This window comes from Fragaria vesca, linkage group LG2, assembly GCF_000184155.1.
Source record: "Fragaria vesca subsp. vesca linkage group LG2, FraVesHawaii_1.0, whole genome shotgun sequence".
Classification (NCBI taxonomy): Eukaryota; Viridiplantae; Streptophyta; class Magnoliopsida; order Rosales; family Rosaceae; genus Fragaria; species Fragaria vesca.
In genome coordinates this window covers 13,775,734-13,793,764 of record NC_020492.1, presented here as the reverse complement: position 1 = coordinate 13,793,764, position 18,031 = coordinate 13,775,734, and the positions used below count along the sequence as shown (strand labels likewise).

The following is an 18,031-nucleotide window of genomic DNA, read 5'->3' as shown; positions in this document are numbered from 1 at the left end:
TTGTGGTTGTAGCTCAAGAACTATGTTCTTGAGTTTGGGTGTCCAAAGTAGATTTTGGATCCTTTTGATTCAACTGTCTGTTGTGTTTAAAATGATTTCATACTCTGAAAATCTGTTCCTTTCCATTCTGAAGCTTTAGAACTTGTTTGTTACTTCAAAAGTCGAATTAAAGCTTCCAAAATCAAGTTTATTAGTTGCTGCAAATTTCCAGAATTCTGCAGAAAAACTGATTTTCTTGTCTACTTTGCGTCATGATATCTTTCAGCTCAGGCCTTTGTTTTAAAACCCGAAAGTACCTTTGTAAAGCTCATATATCCATATTTATGTGTGTAACATTTCAGAGGATTTGGTTAACATTTGGTTTGTCAAATTGCTTGCCAAAAACAGTAGCAGATTCAGCCAAAAGCTGAAATTTTCTGGGTTTTCAGATTTTTGCTTCAACTTTGAGAGAGCATAACTTCTTATCCACCGCTTTGTTTTCAAAACTTAAGCTATGTACTTAAAGCTTGTAATCCTATCTTTATAATAGGATTTGGTTCATAAACTTTTGTTGGATTTGAGTGAGTGGAAAGTGAAACCAAAACCACAGCTTTACTTACTGTTTGGGAAGCCATGGCTGGCCAGAGAGAGAGAGATGGGGTGTTAAATGGAATTTCCAGTTGAAAAATATGTCCAGTCAACAACTTAACCATTGATTTGGACGGCGACTTAACGGATGTACCTAATTGTGTGACATTAGATAGTTAATGGAGTAATCGATTGAAATTGAAAGTTAATGGAGTAAACTGTTGAGCGCATGAAAATTAATGGAGTGACCAGTAATTAATTCTTTCAAATATAACCAATCCATGAGGATCAACACATATGAGCAAAAAAATGTAACAAAACAAAGAGAACTAAACTTGGACAACAATGTTAATGATAAATAGATGATATATCATCATTACACAATTGCAGCTCATCTAATAAATACATAATTAGAACAATTCTTCTATGAAATTGAAACATTTATAAAAGTGACATCATGCATTGTATCAAGAATCCAAGCGAAATAGATTGTATAGTTCACCTGCTTTGGTCATGCCAATGCCACTGTCAATGATGGAGAGCGTCTTGTTGACCTTGTCAGGCACCAGCCTGATGAAAAGCTCCGGCTGAGCATCGAGCTTGCTCTTATCCGTAAGGCTTTCGAATCGAATCTTGTCCAAAGCCTACACAAACCCAATCACAACCCAATCAACCTCAAAAAATTTGATAAATTCGAAATGCAATAGAGGACGAGAGAAAGAGAGAGATTACATCAGAGGAATTGCTGATGAGTTCGCGAAGGAAAATCTCCTTGTTGCTGTAGAAGGTGTTGATGATCAGACTCAGAAGCTGGTTGATCTCGGCCTGGAAGGCGAAGGTCTCCGCATCCGCCATTGAATTGAAAGGTTGCTGAATCTGCTAGGGTTTTAGAAGCGAGATTGGGATTTGCGATTAGGTTGAAGAAGGCGAGAATAGGTTTATAGAGGAAGAGGAACTACCACACTCTGGATTCTTCTACTCCTTTCTCGAGCCCTCGTCTTTCCCGCGTCTGTTGAAATTCCCCCCAAAAAACGACGTCGTATCATGGCCTGGTCAAAACGCTGTCGTTTTTATAATTTTCCCCTCTCGCTAAAAACACGGCGTCTGGAAGTCTCTTCCTCAAGCTCAGCTCTCAAGGTGCGATTTTCATCTCTATTGTTTAACCCATGGCTTCTTGTTAGCAGATTTGGATTTCGCTGGGTTAATTGTGGTGGATTTTGGCTTGGTTTTACTTTGTGTTCGGGTTTAGGGTTTTATCGTTTCTCTGATTCGGTTCATTTCTAGAATTTGTTTTGCATTTTCCTCTCTTACTCTTGTACATGGAATTCGGTGAACCAAACTTGCTATGATTTTGATTTTTTCTTTTTAAATTATTATTTTTTGCTTCATTTTCTCTCATAGAAGAAGCTTCCAAAAGTACCAATGTAGCAAAGAGGTTTCATCACAAAGAGCTTTGAAACTTGTCGGGGAGAATATGTGTGTCTGGGATTGATATATATGCACTCACTTAGGTAAAGCTACATGATATTGATATAGTCATGTAGAGGTTTTGTGTTCATCTCACATAGGACAATTGGACAGGAAGTATAAAGATGTTTCAGACTATTTTATGATGATTTGCTATTTATTTTGGGGGTTCTTAGTGTTTATAGTCATCGTGGATTGAGATAGACAATAGCTGAATTTGTTGCATGCATCCAGGTGTTCTTATCTGAATTGCTGACACAATGGAAAAGTTTAGAATTTTCACCTTTCAGTATGTTACCATATGCTAGAGAACTACACTTTCTGACCACTTCGTTTTATGACAAAAGTAGACCTAAGAAGAGAGGAGTTATTGATTCTATTGGACTTTCTGTTACTTGGTACTGCTCTAGGTTCCTATGTAAGTTGAGGAATAAAACCAAAACCAAACTAGAGACTGTTGGAAAATGAAACTTTTGAGTTGTGTTACAATTTCCAACATAGCAGACCATGAATGCTAAAAACAAAAGAAAGGGTTGAACCCTTCTTTTCCCTTCATTTCAAATAAAGGCATAGTATACCTGATTTTTGTCTGTGTTCTTTTGTTTCAGAGTGCGCGCAGTGCAGCTCAGCTGATCCCACATATGGCTCCAAGAGTTCGGGCCAGAAAGGTTATGCCTTCTCATAATACCACATTGTCATGTTTTCCTTCATTTCTTTAGTCATTCTCACACCTGTGTATTAGCCTGTTTTCTCACTGTTTTACTTTTCCATTTTTATAACCTTCATTCGGCAGAGGGGTCATTTGGATAGGGCTCTAAAGGCTATGGCTGCCCTTTCTTTTCCAGAGAAACTAGTCCGTGATACAGTGGATGAATTACTTGAAGTGGGCTTTTCCTTTCATTCTTTGTTTATTGGTTTATTTACTCTTTAGCAAATTCATATTTTGGTTTTGGATTTGCTTGACATGTCATAATGGTTTTGCTTTCAGGTTTATGGAGGAGATCATGGATGGGGCTTTATTGAAGATGCTTCTTATTCTGTCCTTGTCGATGCTCTTCTTGAAAAACAACAAGATGGTACTGAAAAGCCGGTAAATTTATGCTTTGGTTATCCTTATATGTTAAGGGTGCTTTTTATACATTTTGTTATATTTACTTATTTTTGTTTGTTTTTTATTTATTTATATTTCAGTTATATAGACAGTTAAAATGGGTAACCTTTGTAGTTGGGGTCTCTAGTTCGTGAAGAATTAATGACTTTGAGCCTAATTTATCTTTAGGTTGCAGCATTTTTTCTTCTTCACTTGTTTTCCGTAAGGATATTAACTCAAATAAACCAGCAATTTGAGCTGCTTCAGCAGTCGCCTTAGGACGTAAAGGGAGAGAGAGAACATAATGCTTGTTTTTCATTTTTATTGCTGCTTGATTGAATGAACATTGTAAGAATGGACACCCCTTTTTGTCTTCATAGAAGATCTGAATCTGAGGTGTATTTTAAGTTTCCATAAAAAACCTGAACATGAGCCAGGCCATTCATCTCGCAAAGGCTGCACCCTTAAAAATACAATGGAAATTTCACTCCCAATAATTTACTCTCTACTATGTTCTATCATCCATACCAGCTGGACCTCTCATTTTATAGAAATCGGATTAGTATTGAATGTAAGGACCTTGGTCCTGCAAAAGGTGCTCACGTGATTGAGAAAGCGTTAGGATCGTACCCAATTGTTGTGACAAATTAGGGTGTTAGATGCCAAACTGGTCTTAAGAAATTATCTTATAAAATCAGTTGCAGAAGCTTTAGCTCACCAGGTACTGGAAGTCATTGTTGGGCAGTTATTTCGTTGGGGTCTAGTGCCGAAGCATTTCATACGAATTTCTGATAGATCAATTTGCCACATGCCCTCTTCATGTTGTAAGCCCGCATCTTGTTTTTCCAAGGTCTTTATGAACAATCTAACACCAAGCTATCCATTGTCCTTAGTACTAGAAACCCTCTCCCATTAAACCTCAAGATGGCGTTGTCAGTAGTTCTAGAAGCACCAACAGGCTCACCGTATAGCATGCCACATACTGAAATTTTTTACTCAAATTTTTAAATGAAAGTCCTCCTTCCAACCATGCCCAGTATTTTCCTTTTCATTCAAAGGGTTCATTTTCACATGGTCTAGGACTTTCTTATAGGTCTTCTCCCAGATTTTCCAAAGCATGATGTTACTATCATACTTGAATTGCAGAAGCTCCCTGCATAAGGCTTTTTGCATTCTCATAATCGCCTACAAACTCTACTCATCTATCCTGGGTATTTTGTTTTCATCTGCTGTAGGAATGCTTATGAGAGTAATTATAAATTATAAACTTGTTACCTTGTTTACAACTTTACATAACTCTAGTTTGTACATTAGTAATCATACTGTTGGTTTCAGCTGTTCAATTTACATATCCAGTAAGTATACCTAATTTACATTTATTTCATCTTTGACAATCCAAGATTGCTTCTCCACAAGATCATGCAAGAAGTGAACATGGTCCTGAAACTTCAGCAGTTGTGCCTACCTGCACACCATTGAAGGTCGTGCAATCACAGACTACTCAACCTCTGAACTCTACACCACTGACTAAAATACCAGGTAGTTTTTTCTTTAATTATTCATGAGCAAATGTATATATGTTACCAATTTGGTATGGCCAATGTTCTGCTCCCATGTTAGATGTGTTTGCTCAAGCCCTTCATTGTACCTAGTTAGGTAGTTTCCAGAGTTTCCTCCCTCCTTATATTGTAGGGTTTGGAAAACAGCCCGAGTTTCAAGCCCGGTCCAGAAAGCAGGTTCGGGATACTTCTGATTATTTACAATTAAGAGAAGACAAAAACAAAAAAGGAGTGTCCATATATCTTGCTGATATGGAATAGTTATTTCCACCTTTTCCTCAATGAAGTCTGGTAACCAGATCTAGATAAGTTGACGTATTGTATCAGTTTCCTATAACCATGGAGATGGTGTTCTTTCGGTTGTGATAGCTTTGGGGAACACTGAAATAATAATCTTTATTTTTGTTTACGTACATCTATCAACACTGGAGATGACTTGTGTGATACTGCTAAGTTTAGGAATGTAGCTAGAGCTATCTAGTTTCTGCTCTTTTCTCTTTGTTTGGGTCTTTTGGCTCCCTTGTATCCAAAAAAAAAAATCTATTTATACTGGAGATGAAGTGCATGAAAGTAGAATATGGTAGTAAGCTGCAAAGTTGAGGTCCATTGCCATATATTCTCATCCATAGGTTAGACTGAACCTCATCCATTGGAAGGGTGAGAGATCCACACACACACACACACACACATATATATATATACACACACACACACTATATACTAATTTAATCTATAACTTATCCATTATATAATCTATATAATAGTCTATATAAATCATAGTATTCCAAAACTAAACATATAAACATAAAACAAAACTCAAGTCAATGGAGAATAGTCCAAGTCTCTAAGCCAGTTTTTTTTTTTTTGAAAAGCAAGTCTCTAAGCCACTTGTCTGCCCTGAATATAGTATGTCTGATGATAAGGCTATTATATAATCTATATAATAGTCTATATAAATCATAGTATGGGGTTAAATATTTACTTTTGTAATAGATATCAAATATTTATTTATTATGAATAAGTTATAGATTAAATTAGTATATATATAGAATATTTGTACATAACTATTTGCATAGTGATATTTTATAATATCAAAATAAATATATGATATCTATTACAAAAGTAATAGTTGCTGGCTCGTCCAAGTCTGGTTTAGCAGCATCTGCGCTTGAGGCGGAGGCCATGGCGGCATCATCAGCGATGGAGCTCGCAAAAAAATTCCGGTTCCAATCAGTCATCTTCGAATCAGATTCACAAAACTTGGTTGATGCGATTAATGGTTCGAAGACTACACCACATTGGAGCCTCATTCCCACAATCAATCGGATCCGCCATGATTCTTGTTTCTTCAGAACCTTCTCATGGAGGTGGACTACCCGTCAAGCGAACTCGGCAGCCGATCATGTTGCCGTGCTATCCTTGAGGAAGATGTGCTCTGACATTCTATCGAGGATGGTCTTCCTTGTCCTCCGACAGCATCATGACTTGGGAAACAGAATTGGCGTTGACTGCACTGACTCTTATCATATGAGATGTCGTATCGTGTTCGTCTGCTCCAGCTCTAGGAACTAGAAGCATTCTGTTTTTTATTTTTCTAGTGTATTGGTTAATTTGCTAATTCGTTAGTCTCAATATGTTGGGTTGGGTCCCCGGTTAGTTGTTTGTAGCTTTTGGATATGGAGCATCTTTGTAGTTCCGATCCTTTCTCTTGTTTTATGGAAGAGCGTTGTCCAAAAAAAAGAAAAAGAAAAAGTAATAGATAGTATAGGGGTCCCTCACCTTTTTCCACTTTCTCATTTAGCCACTTTCCGCAAAGATGCAGCTAACTATGGTGAGACGCTCATTTTGTGGCAAATCACACAATTATCGCGTCAGTAGTCTCAGGAAATAATTATGTGAGCCTGCTGAAACTTTAAAAATGAATTTGTCGGCTCAAGATTTTTTCACATTTCCGGTTTTGGTTTGCTGAAGAAATTAAAAAGTTCCCACAGTGCAAGTTCAGATCTCTTAGTCAAGCTCTGAGACTCCACTTTGTCTACTCTATCGCTTTCCATGTGTTTTAAGTTTTGTTTTGTTCTGAGTTTTGTGATATACTATAAATCTTGGCTCCGCGTCAATATGTTCCACGACTGAGCTTCTTTAAAATCTGCCATCAAAGAAATAATATTTCTTGCTTCTTCCTTTGAGTCTATTCTCTTCATTTAAGCATATTTCCTGTTAAGTAAGTTTCATAGTTGTTATTCTATGATATGGTCTCCCCTCGAGTTCTATTTGCTTATACTTTTGTCTGCTTTCCTCTATTTCGTAGGGGTTTCTCTGTTTTGTTACTTTTTATTCTTGTCCATTTCCCTGAGGTTTACAGTTTTGACATCTTTTCCCTGTTTGTGGAAACCTAGACTTTTTGGCACCAGTAAGGATGGTCCTGTTGCTATTTTGGAACCTTGTTTTTGTGGGAATGAGTTATTTATTTATTAAAATTTTTCCTGGTCAGTCAAAATATGTGTTTTAGAAGTGGATTAGCCCCCAAAGAAAATAAAAAGAGTGAAAGTTCTATAGATTCTTGGACTACTTTTCCTGGTCAGTCAATATGCGTGTAATCTAGAAGTGCATTAACTGCCAAAGAAAATAAAAGAGTGGAAGTTCTATAAAAGAGTAATTATGTTCTTGTGCACATTATTATACATTGCAGTTGACCATAGAGTATAAGAAAGAACTGCAGAATAATGGCTTCTCCTGCAATAGACCTTCTGATTGGCAAAATAGTATCGTTTCTTGAAAGTGAAGTCTCATTGCTAGAAGGAGTTCATGATGAGCTAGGAGAAGTCAAGCTTGAGCTGTTAACCATGAAGGCCTTCTTGGAGGATGCAGAAAGGAAGGGAGCTCTCGGTGAAGTAGAGAAAACATGGGTGGCAAATGTGAGAGATGTCTCCATTGACGTAGAAGACATCATGGATGAGTTCACGTATCAGACAAACAAGCGAAGAAGTTGGGGTCCGTTCACAAAAGCCTTCAGTAAGACACTACGTCTCCCACAAAACATTTGGGAGAGGCATCGGATTGCCACAAAGTTGCAGAAGATCATGAAAACAATCAAAGATATTCCAGAGAGAAGCCGGCGTTATGGTTCTTTACGCATAGAAGGCAGTACTTCCCACCATGTTGGGAACCGGGTCGAAGTCTGTGGCGAGTCGTCTCTTTTCTTGAAAGATGATGATCTTGTGGGGATCACAGATGCTAAGAAGAAAATAGTTGGATGGTTATCGTCTGGCCATTCTCAGAGAACTGTCATTACGGTTGTAGGAATGGGGGGTTCGGGAAAGACGACCTTAGTTGCAAGCATCTTCAACAGTCAAACTGTACAACATTTCAACTGCTACACCTGGATTACAGTCTCACAAAGTTATACTATTGAAGATCTGTTTCGAGTCATGATCAATGAACTCTTTGCAGCGGCACAAATAGATGTTCCTCAAAACTTGAGCAACATGAGTTATAGACATTTAGTGGAATTGCTTGTCCGCTACTTGCAGCCAAGGAGGTATATGATTGTCTTAGATGATGTGTGGGACACAAATCTTTGGAGATCCATAGATGTTGCACTTCCCAAAGGAACTCATGGTAGCCGCATCATGCTTACAACTCGGAACAAAGACATTGCTTCTCTGGCGTTTGGAGTCGAGAGTCATGTTCATCAGATTGAACCTCTTAATACAAGTGATGCTTGGGATCTTTTCTCCAGAAGAGCATTCTCTAGTGTGAGAGACAAGTCTTGTCCACCAGAGCTTCAACTCATAGCTAGGGAGCTCGTAGGAAAATGTGAAGGCTTACCTCTAGGACTCGTGGCTTTGGGTTCGCTCATGTCAACCAAAAGATTTGTGTCCGAGTGGAAGAAAGTTTACAATGGCATGAGTTGGGAGCTCAGCAATAATCCGACACTTGAAGTAGTGAAGAGCATTTTGTTGCTAAGCTTCAATGATCTATCTCACCGACTCAAGCACTGCTTCTTATATTTCTGCATTTTTCCAGAAGATGACACCATTAAGGGGAAAAGGCTAGTTCGGTTGTGGATAGCAGAGGGATTTATTGAACAAGTTAGAGGGGCTCAGCCAGAAGAGATAGCTGAGAGCTACCTAGCAGAGCTAACTTGCCGCTGTATGCTTCAAGTGGTTGAGAGAGAACCATCTGGAAGGGCAAAAAAATTTAAAATGCATGACCTTTTGCGAGAACTTGCAATTTCAATTTCAGAAGAACTGAAGTTTTGTACTACGTATAATAAGAATGAAACAAAAGAAGACAGACGAGCTCCACGCCGCCTTTCAATACAAGGATGCTCTGGAGAAGTACGAGCACACAAAGACATGTCAAAGGTTCGCTCATTCTTTATCTTTGCTCCTAAGATGATGACCTCTTCTTCATTGGAGATAGTACTACCATCTGGTTTTAAACTGTTGAGGGTCTTGGATCTTAAATATGCACCGATTCATGAATTGCCAGATGAAATAATGAAGTGCTTCAACTTGACGAGTTTGAACTTGAAAGGGACAGAAGTCAGAAAGCTTCCAAAACAGATAGGGAATCTCCAGAACTTGGAAACGTTGGACATTAGGGACTCCAATATAAGGGTACTTCCAGTTGGAATTGTAGAGTTACAAAAGTTGCGACATCTTTTCATGTACCATTTCAATTATGGTGCTTATAAGTGTTTTGATAGCTTTCAAGGCACCCAAGCACCAGCAAGCATATATAAGCTGCAGAGTCTGCAAATTTTGGATTCAGTCGTGGTAGGAAGTGAGTTGATCAAACAACTTCAGCGCATGACCCGACTCACTACATTAGGCTTAGCGAATGTGAAGGAAGCCCATGAGATAGACTTATGCAAGTCAATTGAAAGCATGAAACTGATTGAATGCTTAACTGTGAAGACAAGTAGTGAGGATGAGGTGTTACGCATGGATGCATTGTTGGCGGCTCCTCCTCTGCTGCAAACACTTGTTTTAACTGGAAAGTTAAACAAGGTTCCGCTCTGGTTTCTCTCACTTGAGAGCCTTGCTGTCTTGTATTTGCATTGGTCAAGATTAACAGAAGACTTTCTTCCTCACATTCATGCACTACCTAATCTGACCAACCTTTGGCTATGCAATGCATATGTAGGAAACCAGTTGCTCTTTCAAACTGGGTTCCAAAAGCTTGCTGCTTTGTACCTAACCAATTTTCCTCAGTTGAATCTGATCACCATAGAGAAGGGGGCAATGCCGGCATTGAAGACGATGGACATTTCTGAATGCATGGAGTTAAAGCGCTTGCCTCGCGGAATCAAACATCTGACATGTCTCCAGAAGTTGCATTTGCACAGGGTTTCCAATGAACTTGTGGAGCACATGCGCCGAGAACGAGGTGTGGATCATTCCAACGTTAAACACATCTCTGATATTCGTCTTTTCCACTAAGAGGATTTTCCTTCTCTACAATAAGGTGAACCCTGTTCCTGTAATTTGCTTTTATTCAAATATGTCTGTCATGTTTTGATCGTTTGAAGAGTCACCAAGGACCAAGCTTTCATCCTAGATTGATGTCGAATAAGCATTTTTTTATTTTTTTTTAATTAGATTTGAACGTAAATAAATTCTAATACCTTGCTTCCCAATTTGTAAATGTAGCTGAAGACAGGTCATGGCTTGGTAAAATGGAGCTTCAAAGAATTCACTACACCATCCAGTTCTTCTCTTAGTTCAGCCTCTCCTTAGCTACTTCCTTCCTCAGAAGAATGATATAGACTGCCACTGGACTTCATTCATCTCACTTGGACCATCCATCATTTTCATTTGTTTCCGAGTTGATTATTAGCTTTGTAATGGTCTTCATAAATTGCTTTGTCACAAACTCACAATTGCAGTAAACTTGTATTTTTGTCATTGAGCAATTTGACGTGGATGTTTTGGTTTGTATTCTTCAAAGAAACAATGAACCTTAGCTAGCTGATGTTGAATATTTTCCAATCAATAAATATTCTTTAGAACAACAAGAAACGTATTCTCATCGATAAAAATATGGCAATTGTCTTGACGATTGATAACCATTTTCAATGAAAATATGATGCAAGTTTTTTACTAACGATAAGAGTTTAGACAGAGACAATTAATTTACTGATTTTTCTTTTCGACTTGCTATAAATTCACCATCATTCCTTTAGAAACAAAAAAAAAAAAGATTCACCAACCCTAATCGAAAAAAAAAAAAAACAAAATCTTTCTTTTCAATCTTGTTAACGGAGACGAGTGTTTATAAGCAAAAAGATAACTACTAAAAAGGTCTTCCCAAAACGTATTCGGCCGGAGGAGATAATCAGAAGCAAAAGAAGATGGCAAGAACAACGAGGCCAGTAAGAAGAAGAAAACCCTCCTTCTTCAAGGTTCTTATAGGTGACTTCTCTAGCCAATTGGTAAGTCGTACTCATATGTACTCGATTTTGCAATTCCACATAGCTAAGGAAAACATGCGGCTTTGTATTTGTTATAGTTGATGCATTTTGCTATGTCAAATTCAGCTGATATTTCAGTTAACTTAACACTCTTAAACTAGTCATGAGTTTAGTGCCGATCGAGTATGCCTTTTCTTATAAAATACGCTGTCTGTTCTTGCATCAATATATTTGTGAATGAAGAAACCCTAGTTTCCTACATTAGGTAAAATATTGCATTTGTTCGTGTAGACAGAAGTTGTCAATTTACATTGTTTAGGTGTAAGAGTCGTATACTGTAGATTGATTCACTTTTGTTACAGCAAATCCCTCCTGCATTTTATAAGCACTTTGATTGGAAGGGACCTCAGCAGACCTACCTTCGGACCCAGGTTAAAACTTGGCTTGTTAATGTGGAAAAGATTGATGGTAAATTCTTTTTCCTAAAGGGTTGGAAGAGATTTGTGCATGGCAACGGTCTGAAGGTTGGTGAATTTCTTGTTTTTCGATATATTGGAAATACAAGATTCTTTGTTGACATATATGGAAGAAATACCTGCAAAAAGGATTTTATAAAGGGCGTTGAGAAAAGTGAGAAGGAGAGTCATGGTAATGAAGATAACCAAGGTGTTGCAGAAGGAACTAGGCATGGTCAAGCCACAAACAGTATTCCCATCAAAGAGGAAGTAATTGATACTGAATACGAAACATCGTTGCATCCGTTGACTAGAAATACTGGAAAAGATGTTGCTCTTGAGAGAGCAAACACTTCCAAATCTGAAGATGGAGATAAACAAGAAAATAATGATGATGATGATGAGGAGGAGGAGGATGACGAAGAAGAAGATCAGGAGGATGATGATGATTCTATTAAAATCCCACATGACCTTCCACCATGCCCAAAAACAAAGGAGATATCTCCATTAGGACCAGTACCCATCTGTATTAAGAGAAATCGATCAAGTTCTAGATCTAGTACTAACATTGGTGGAGAAGATGTAGTACTTCAGAAAGCCTATGCTTTCAAATCTGCAAAGCCTTCTTTCGTTGTTCCCATGTATTTATCGTATGTCCACGGAGGTTTTCTGGTAAGCATTCTATTGAAACTGTGCTGAACCTCACCATATATATCATAACATTTTATCACTTGCATACACATGTATTTCTTTTTTGCAAAGAAATGAAAATGTATATCAATTATTATTCCCTTTGTTCTTTTATTTTTTCCCCTCAGAATGTGCCATCTAGTTTTGCCACGAGATATCTTACGAAGCGGCCTAGTCAAGTCATCCTTCAGGTAAATGGGAAACCTTGCGGGTCTATCTGTCTCCAATATGAAAAAAAAATGAAAAGACTCACCACAGGTTGGGGGGATTTTGTTCGAGCAAATAAGTTAGAAGTTGGTGACGCCTGTGTTTTTGTGTTGAGCGACAACGTGAAGTTTGTGTTTGATGTCACCTTTTACCGCGCCAAATAGAAGCTGCAAGTTTCACCTTACTCTCCTCTTGCATCTCCAAGTAGTCTGTTGGTTTATGACTTGTTTGTGCTCCATTAGGTCTGCGCTGCGCATGACTTGACACATTTTTTGTTCTTTTGTATTTTGTTTTGGGGTTAGCAATCAGTCATCGGTGGGGTTGTGTCGATTCATTCAGTCCAAAACTTCAAAAGGGCAGAACGCAGATACAACGATCAGTCTCTGAGATCTCCATTTGTTTAAATCAACAGCATGCCTGTTTGTTTTGAATTTCCAAATTCTACTGAATAAGTTAATTATTTGAAGATTATATTTTTTGTTTTGTTTTTGTTTTTGAGGAAGTCTTTGTCTGAGTAATTGAATTACTAGGCTTCCTGCACGCGCTATATATAAGCGTGTGAAAGGGGGCGCACTCGCGTGTTATGTTATGTTTTAAATGTCGCTAAGGAGTGCATTTTTAAAATACCTAACAAGTTCTTTTAACTTTTATTGTACCACAGCATGCATCGACATATAATAGGCCATAACGGCTTTGAGTCTACTTATTATAGTTTTAAATTCCAACTGTCAAAAACTGTTGAGCGTGCTCCGACACCCGCCAAGACTGATCCTCTCGGTGCTTTTAACTTACAAACTCCCCACCCAACACTCTTTAATTAACTGGGACATGGGGGACTTGTTTACACCTAACTCACTAGAGTAAAACACCAATGTATTTCTCCCAATACAAAGATACCAATCCACACTCCAACCATCACCGACCTGGGCAACACGCCCTGCGGCTAGAAATGGGAGGCTGGGCCTCCATACTCCATCCAGGGCTCGTTGAAGGTGGCCGCCAAGGGCCACTTTCCACTAGCAGTAAACCTGCCAAAGCTTGATGAGGACTGTCGTGATTCCCAAGCCTAACCTACTTAACAAGCACAACATTTCATAACATGTAAGCTCCAACAAATAACTCTTCCATACTGATTAAACACAAGGACGCACACTGACTTAAGCACTAAAGATTTATAGACCGGCAACATTGGTCTTGCCTCCGAATTTGGCTTCTCTACTTAGATTTATGTTGCTTGGATTTGTTTGGATGACTTCTAACCATTGGATTGAGTACAATATAAGACCACTATGTCATTCTTATGTCATCTTTACTCCATCTAATGATTATAAGATATCTAAACAAATCCAAATAACTTAAATCCAAGCAGAGAATACAAATCCCTTATCTCCTGACTTGTCTCTCTGTGCAGGTACATGAAAGGACCTTAAACTAGAGATTCTGTATATATGCATCGGCTGTTGGGAGGATATCCGCGGAAATAATCCCGTTGTATATAATGGTTACACTACTATAGATTTGTCAACACACAACACCGTTGTGTAACTATAGGTTTTCCGTTGTATATCTCGGGCTTATCTGATTGAATCTTCAGACAAGTGTGAAAATCACCGTTGTGTGATCACATTTTGCTCAACAGTTCAATACTTTCGTTGTATAAGTTACTGCGCATAGGGATGACAATGGGTAGGGTAGGGTACGAGGATCAAAATACCGTACCCATACCCGTTTACATTTCTCATCCCCGTACCCTTCCCCGTACCCGTAATTAGATAATAGGGTTCCCCGTACCCGTACCCTTTGGGGATTACGTTTCCATACCCGTACCCGTTAACAATTATGTATTAAATTAATTTTTTTTAAATACGAAATACAATTATATAAAAGTATGAAATTAAAATCAAATACCAAAATAAATAAGTTTCATGCTTCAATCCAATAAAAATAAATACAAGTCTTGGTTAAAACAAAACAATACAGGTAAATTTCATTAAGAGAATAAAAATATATAATAAAAAGGAAAGGTCCGTTTATTAAGAGAATCACAAATTTTTTTACATAAATATTTATTTATAAATTATATATAAATATATATATAATAATAAATTATATAATTATATATAATAATATTTTCATCCTTAATGGGTGGGGATAGGGACGAATATCAAAATATCATAACCGCCCCGTACCCGATTTAAAAATCCGAATACTGGGGATCCCCATCCCCGTTACCCGTTTATACTTGTATATCTTCCCCGTTAGGGTCGAATACCCGTGGGTACCCTACCCGCTGGGGATTATTGCCATCCCTAGCTACGCAGATCGATGCCATGCGCGGCATGCGCGACATTGACAAGTCCACTCAGACAACAAACAATAAAACATTTTCGTTGTATTTTTACCCTTTCAGACAACTGTTGGTTTTCATTTCTATCGTTGTGTGTTTTTCAGTAAGCTACAATGGTTTATTCCTTATCTTTTCTGTTGTGTGACGTTGAATAACCTACAACTGAAATATTTAGACCATTGAATCACACAATAGATATAGCATTTTGCTTTCTTGTTTGATGAGAATCATACAACAGTTGCATTTTCATGTGGACAGACTTTGTTGTCCAAGTTTTACACACACAAACATCACAAAAGAAACTGTTGAACAAATTGACTGATACCATAAAACATTGCATTTCAGCTTCCACAAACAACATTATCGCTGAATAATAAACTGAAAACAAGCAACTAGTTAAGCTCTTAGATAGTCTTACATGTCCAAAAGCATTCCAACATGAGAAATGCACAAAGTACATACTACCATATAGCTGTTCTGAATATATAGAAACACCAACTTCAAAAGCAAAGTACTACCACATACATATAGAAAACACCAAGTTCACCAAAACAGACCAGATCATGCACCCTACAAGTATTTGCTGATGATAAACTTTGCCCACTCATTCCTTAAAACATCCAAATCATTTTGGGTGTAGACAAGTTTGTTTCTCCTATCCCACTGAAAAATATAATGTTAAAGTTAGACATGAACATGATATTATCCCGAAAATCTGATTCCTAACACAAACACAAATAGTAGTTGATATGAGATACATCTATGATATGAGATATCAAATAGTAGTTCAAATTTCTAAAGAGTAAAGAAGGTTAACACAAATCTTTGCTCACTTTTAGTCTAACATATCAATGATATGAGATACATCTAACAAATGCAATGATATTAACATACCAATGAATGCAAACTCTATCAAATAATCCATATATACAATCTGCTCATCCATAAAAGAAAACCATGTGTATATTGAAAAGTCTGAAATCATATCCAAGGTTCAAGACACAGGAATAGCCAAATAATGCCATGATATACTTCCACTACCTCAAGTTTTAGCTTATATAGGTAATATACATGTGCTATTAAACATGTAACTGATCAAGGCATCCCTTAGAGGCATTAGGCCATTGACAACTCAACTTTCCTATCAGATTCAAATCAATAAGCAACTAAAATTGGTAATTTCTAGATTAAGACTTTACTCTAAACTCTATTAACATATAAGATGCAAGTAATAATGCAGTCACAAACTTAAGAGTTTAGAATTGCACACAATATTATTATATCTTTAGAATTGCACAACAGTACTATTTCGCTTGCATGACTGCTTTCTAGATCATCTTCTGGTGATACAAGTCTGTCCTCATTAGCAAACAGTTGGTTTAGTTGAGTTCCTTCTTTTCTAAAGGATACTGTCTTGGCAGAAGGCTTCGACCACCAAGAAAACCTACATCAAGTTTCACATTTCAAAGCAGCCAAATGCATGACAATTCTAGAACTAACAGGACACTCTCCCAAAACTAAAGATGGACTCCAAAGGAATATTTTTAGCCGTAGAAGCTGAATTCTAGCTACAACTAACATTTAACAGAACACAAACACCATTCCAATGTAGAGAATACTATTGAGTAAGATGATTGCCCTGAGAAAGGCAACTCCAACAGGAATATTCTTAGCCGTAGAAGCTGAATTCTAGCTACAACTAACATTTAATAGAACACAAACACCATTCCAATGTAGAGAATACTATTGAGTAAGAGGATTGCCCTGAGAAAGGCAACTCCAACAGGTGAATTGAGCCAATCAAGGATTATGCATCCTGCAAATGGTTCAATATGGGGTATTAAAATATGAAGATAATTAAATGTACGTTTCAGTCAATCAGATATGGAGGGTCATTTGATGACATACACAAGTCCTCTGGTAAGAAATCATCCCATCATTTTGTATACCTAACAATAGAAAAAGAAAAGAAGTTAATCAACCAACAAGTCAAATCAACAATATAGAAAAGTAACAATACAAACTAATTAACAGAATAGCTCATGAAATAAACAAAATCAGTAACACAATAGAAACCTAATTGGCTCACCAAATACCTATGTGTTATCCTTTGTTTTCATCTTAGCTGCCAGCTTCTATTTTGGACAGGGGAGATGCACATTATAGGGTTAATCAAGTCATAGTACGTATTTGCATAGGTAATTTCCATAGTTTTGATGTCAGAAACTTTATGAAACTAAATACAAAAGCCAACACTAGAATAACAGTACCCAACATATACACCTACTTATGCTCATAAAGCACTGGTGCTCATTTATTAGGTTTCCTATGATGAGATAAACCGATGGAACAATGACTCATACCCGATTTATAATAAAGTTGCAATTTTTACCTGTGCTTGAGAACAAGATGAATATGGTGCTTCAAAATAGATACCGGAGACTAATGAAAAACAAATCCAAGAAATTTAAAGAAGTTAAACAAGCACTATGATCAATACTTGCTATAATATTTCAGACTCTTTCACAGACAAGACCAAAGACAGCTCAAGTGATAGCACCATCCCTCTACACATTTAACAAAAACTACAAACAAATTTAGGATAAAGTTTTTAATAACATTTTTGATATATTCCTATCAGACAAGAAGATAGAGTGAGAGAGATAGAGAGAACGCATACCAAATCTGAATTGAAATCGATTTGAAATCCAAATCTGAGTCTACAAATGAATTGAAATCCAAATCTGAGTCTACAAATCTCTACCGTTGCTCGCTCCAAGTCACCTGAATTGAAATCGAAACTTAAATTCATATTCATCGAAATCGAAATCGATTTATGAGAAAGGTTAGACCTAGGGCTTACCAGGTTTGAGACGAATTTAAAGAGAGGCTAGAGCTACCCCAAGTCAAATTAAAACTTTATCAGCTAATCAATACTGCATACGCCTTTTTCAGCCATGATTCTTTTACTTTAAAACCATTTATGCAAAAGAATGACTAGCGAATCAGGTATATACGGTTACGGGAACAGCCCAAACACTGAACTAACTATCAGGTGAGCCTGTTCATGAATTCCTATTTGTTTAGGTGTGTGTTTCAGTTTGAAATAAATATGCGCACATATGTATATACACACACAGAGAAATATAAGAGAGAGAGAGAGAGAGAGAGAGAGAGAGAGAGAGAGAGAGAGAGAGAGAGAGAGAGAGAGAGAGAGAGAGAGAGAGAGAG

The 18,031-nt window shown here is 37.4% G+C and overlaps 3 protein-coding genes and 1 pseudogene across 3 annotated transcripts; 3 read left to right on the top strand and 1 right to left on the bottom strand.

The window, feature by feature from the left end:
* LOC101311340 overlaps positions 1-1,422 on the bottom strand; it is a 4,313-nt pseudogene extending 2,891 nt beyond the window's left edge.
* A 189-nt stretch (positions 1,423-1,611) lies between these two features.
* Positions 1,612-6,266, top strand: LOC101308933. The gene is made up of 6 exons (XM_004292465.1): positions 1,612-1,704; positions 2,643-2,702; positions 2,828-2,917; positions 3,023-3,124; positions 4,525-4,663; positions 5,840-6,266. The coding sequence occupies exons 1-6, from the start codon at positions 1,612-1,614 to the stop codon at positions 6,253-6,255; spliced, it is 900 nt and encodes a 299-aa protein (XP_004292513.1). The 3' UTR covers positions 6,256-6,266.
* Positions 6,267-7,406: 1,140 nt separating this feature from the next.
* On the top strand, positions 7,407-9,613 carry LOC101308640 (disease resistance protein RPM1-like). Its single transcript, XM_004292464.1, has 2 exons — positions 7,407-9,471; positions 9,606-9,613. Exons 1-2 carry the CDS (start codon positions 7,407-7,409, stop codon positions 9,611-9,613), a joined length of 2,073 nt encoding a protein of 690 aa, XP_004292512.1.
* LOC101311059 (disease resistance protein RPM1-like) lies at positions 9,607-10,407 on the top strand. The gene is made up of 2 exons (XM_004290442.1): positions 9,607-10,155; positions 10,341-10,407. The coding sequence occupies exon 1, from the start codon at positions 9,633-9,635 to the stop codon at positions 10,128-10,130; it is 498 nt and encodes a 165-aa protein (XP_004290490.1). The 5' UTR covers positions 9,607-9,632; the 3' UTR covers positions 10,131-10,155; positions 10,341-10,407.
* Positions 10,408-18,031: the final 7,624 nt, after the last annotated feature.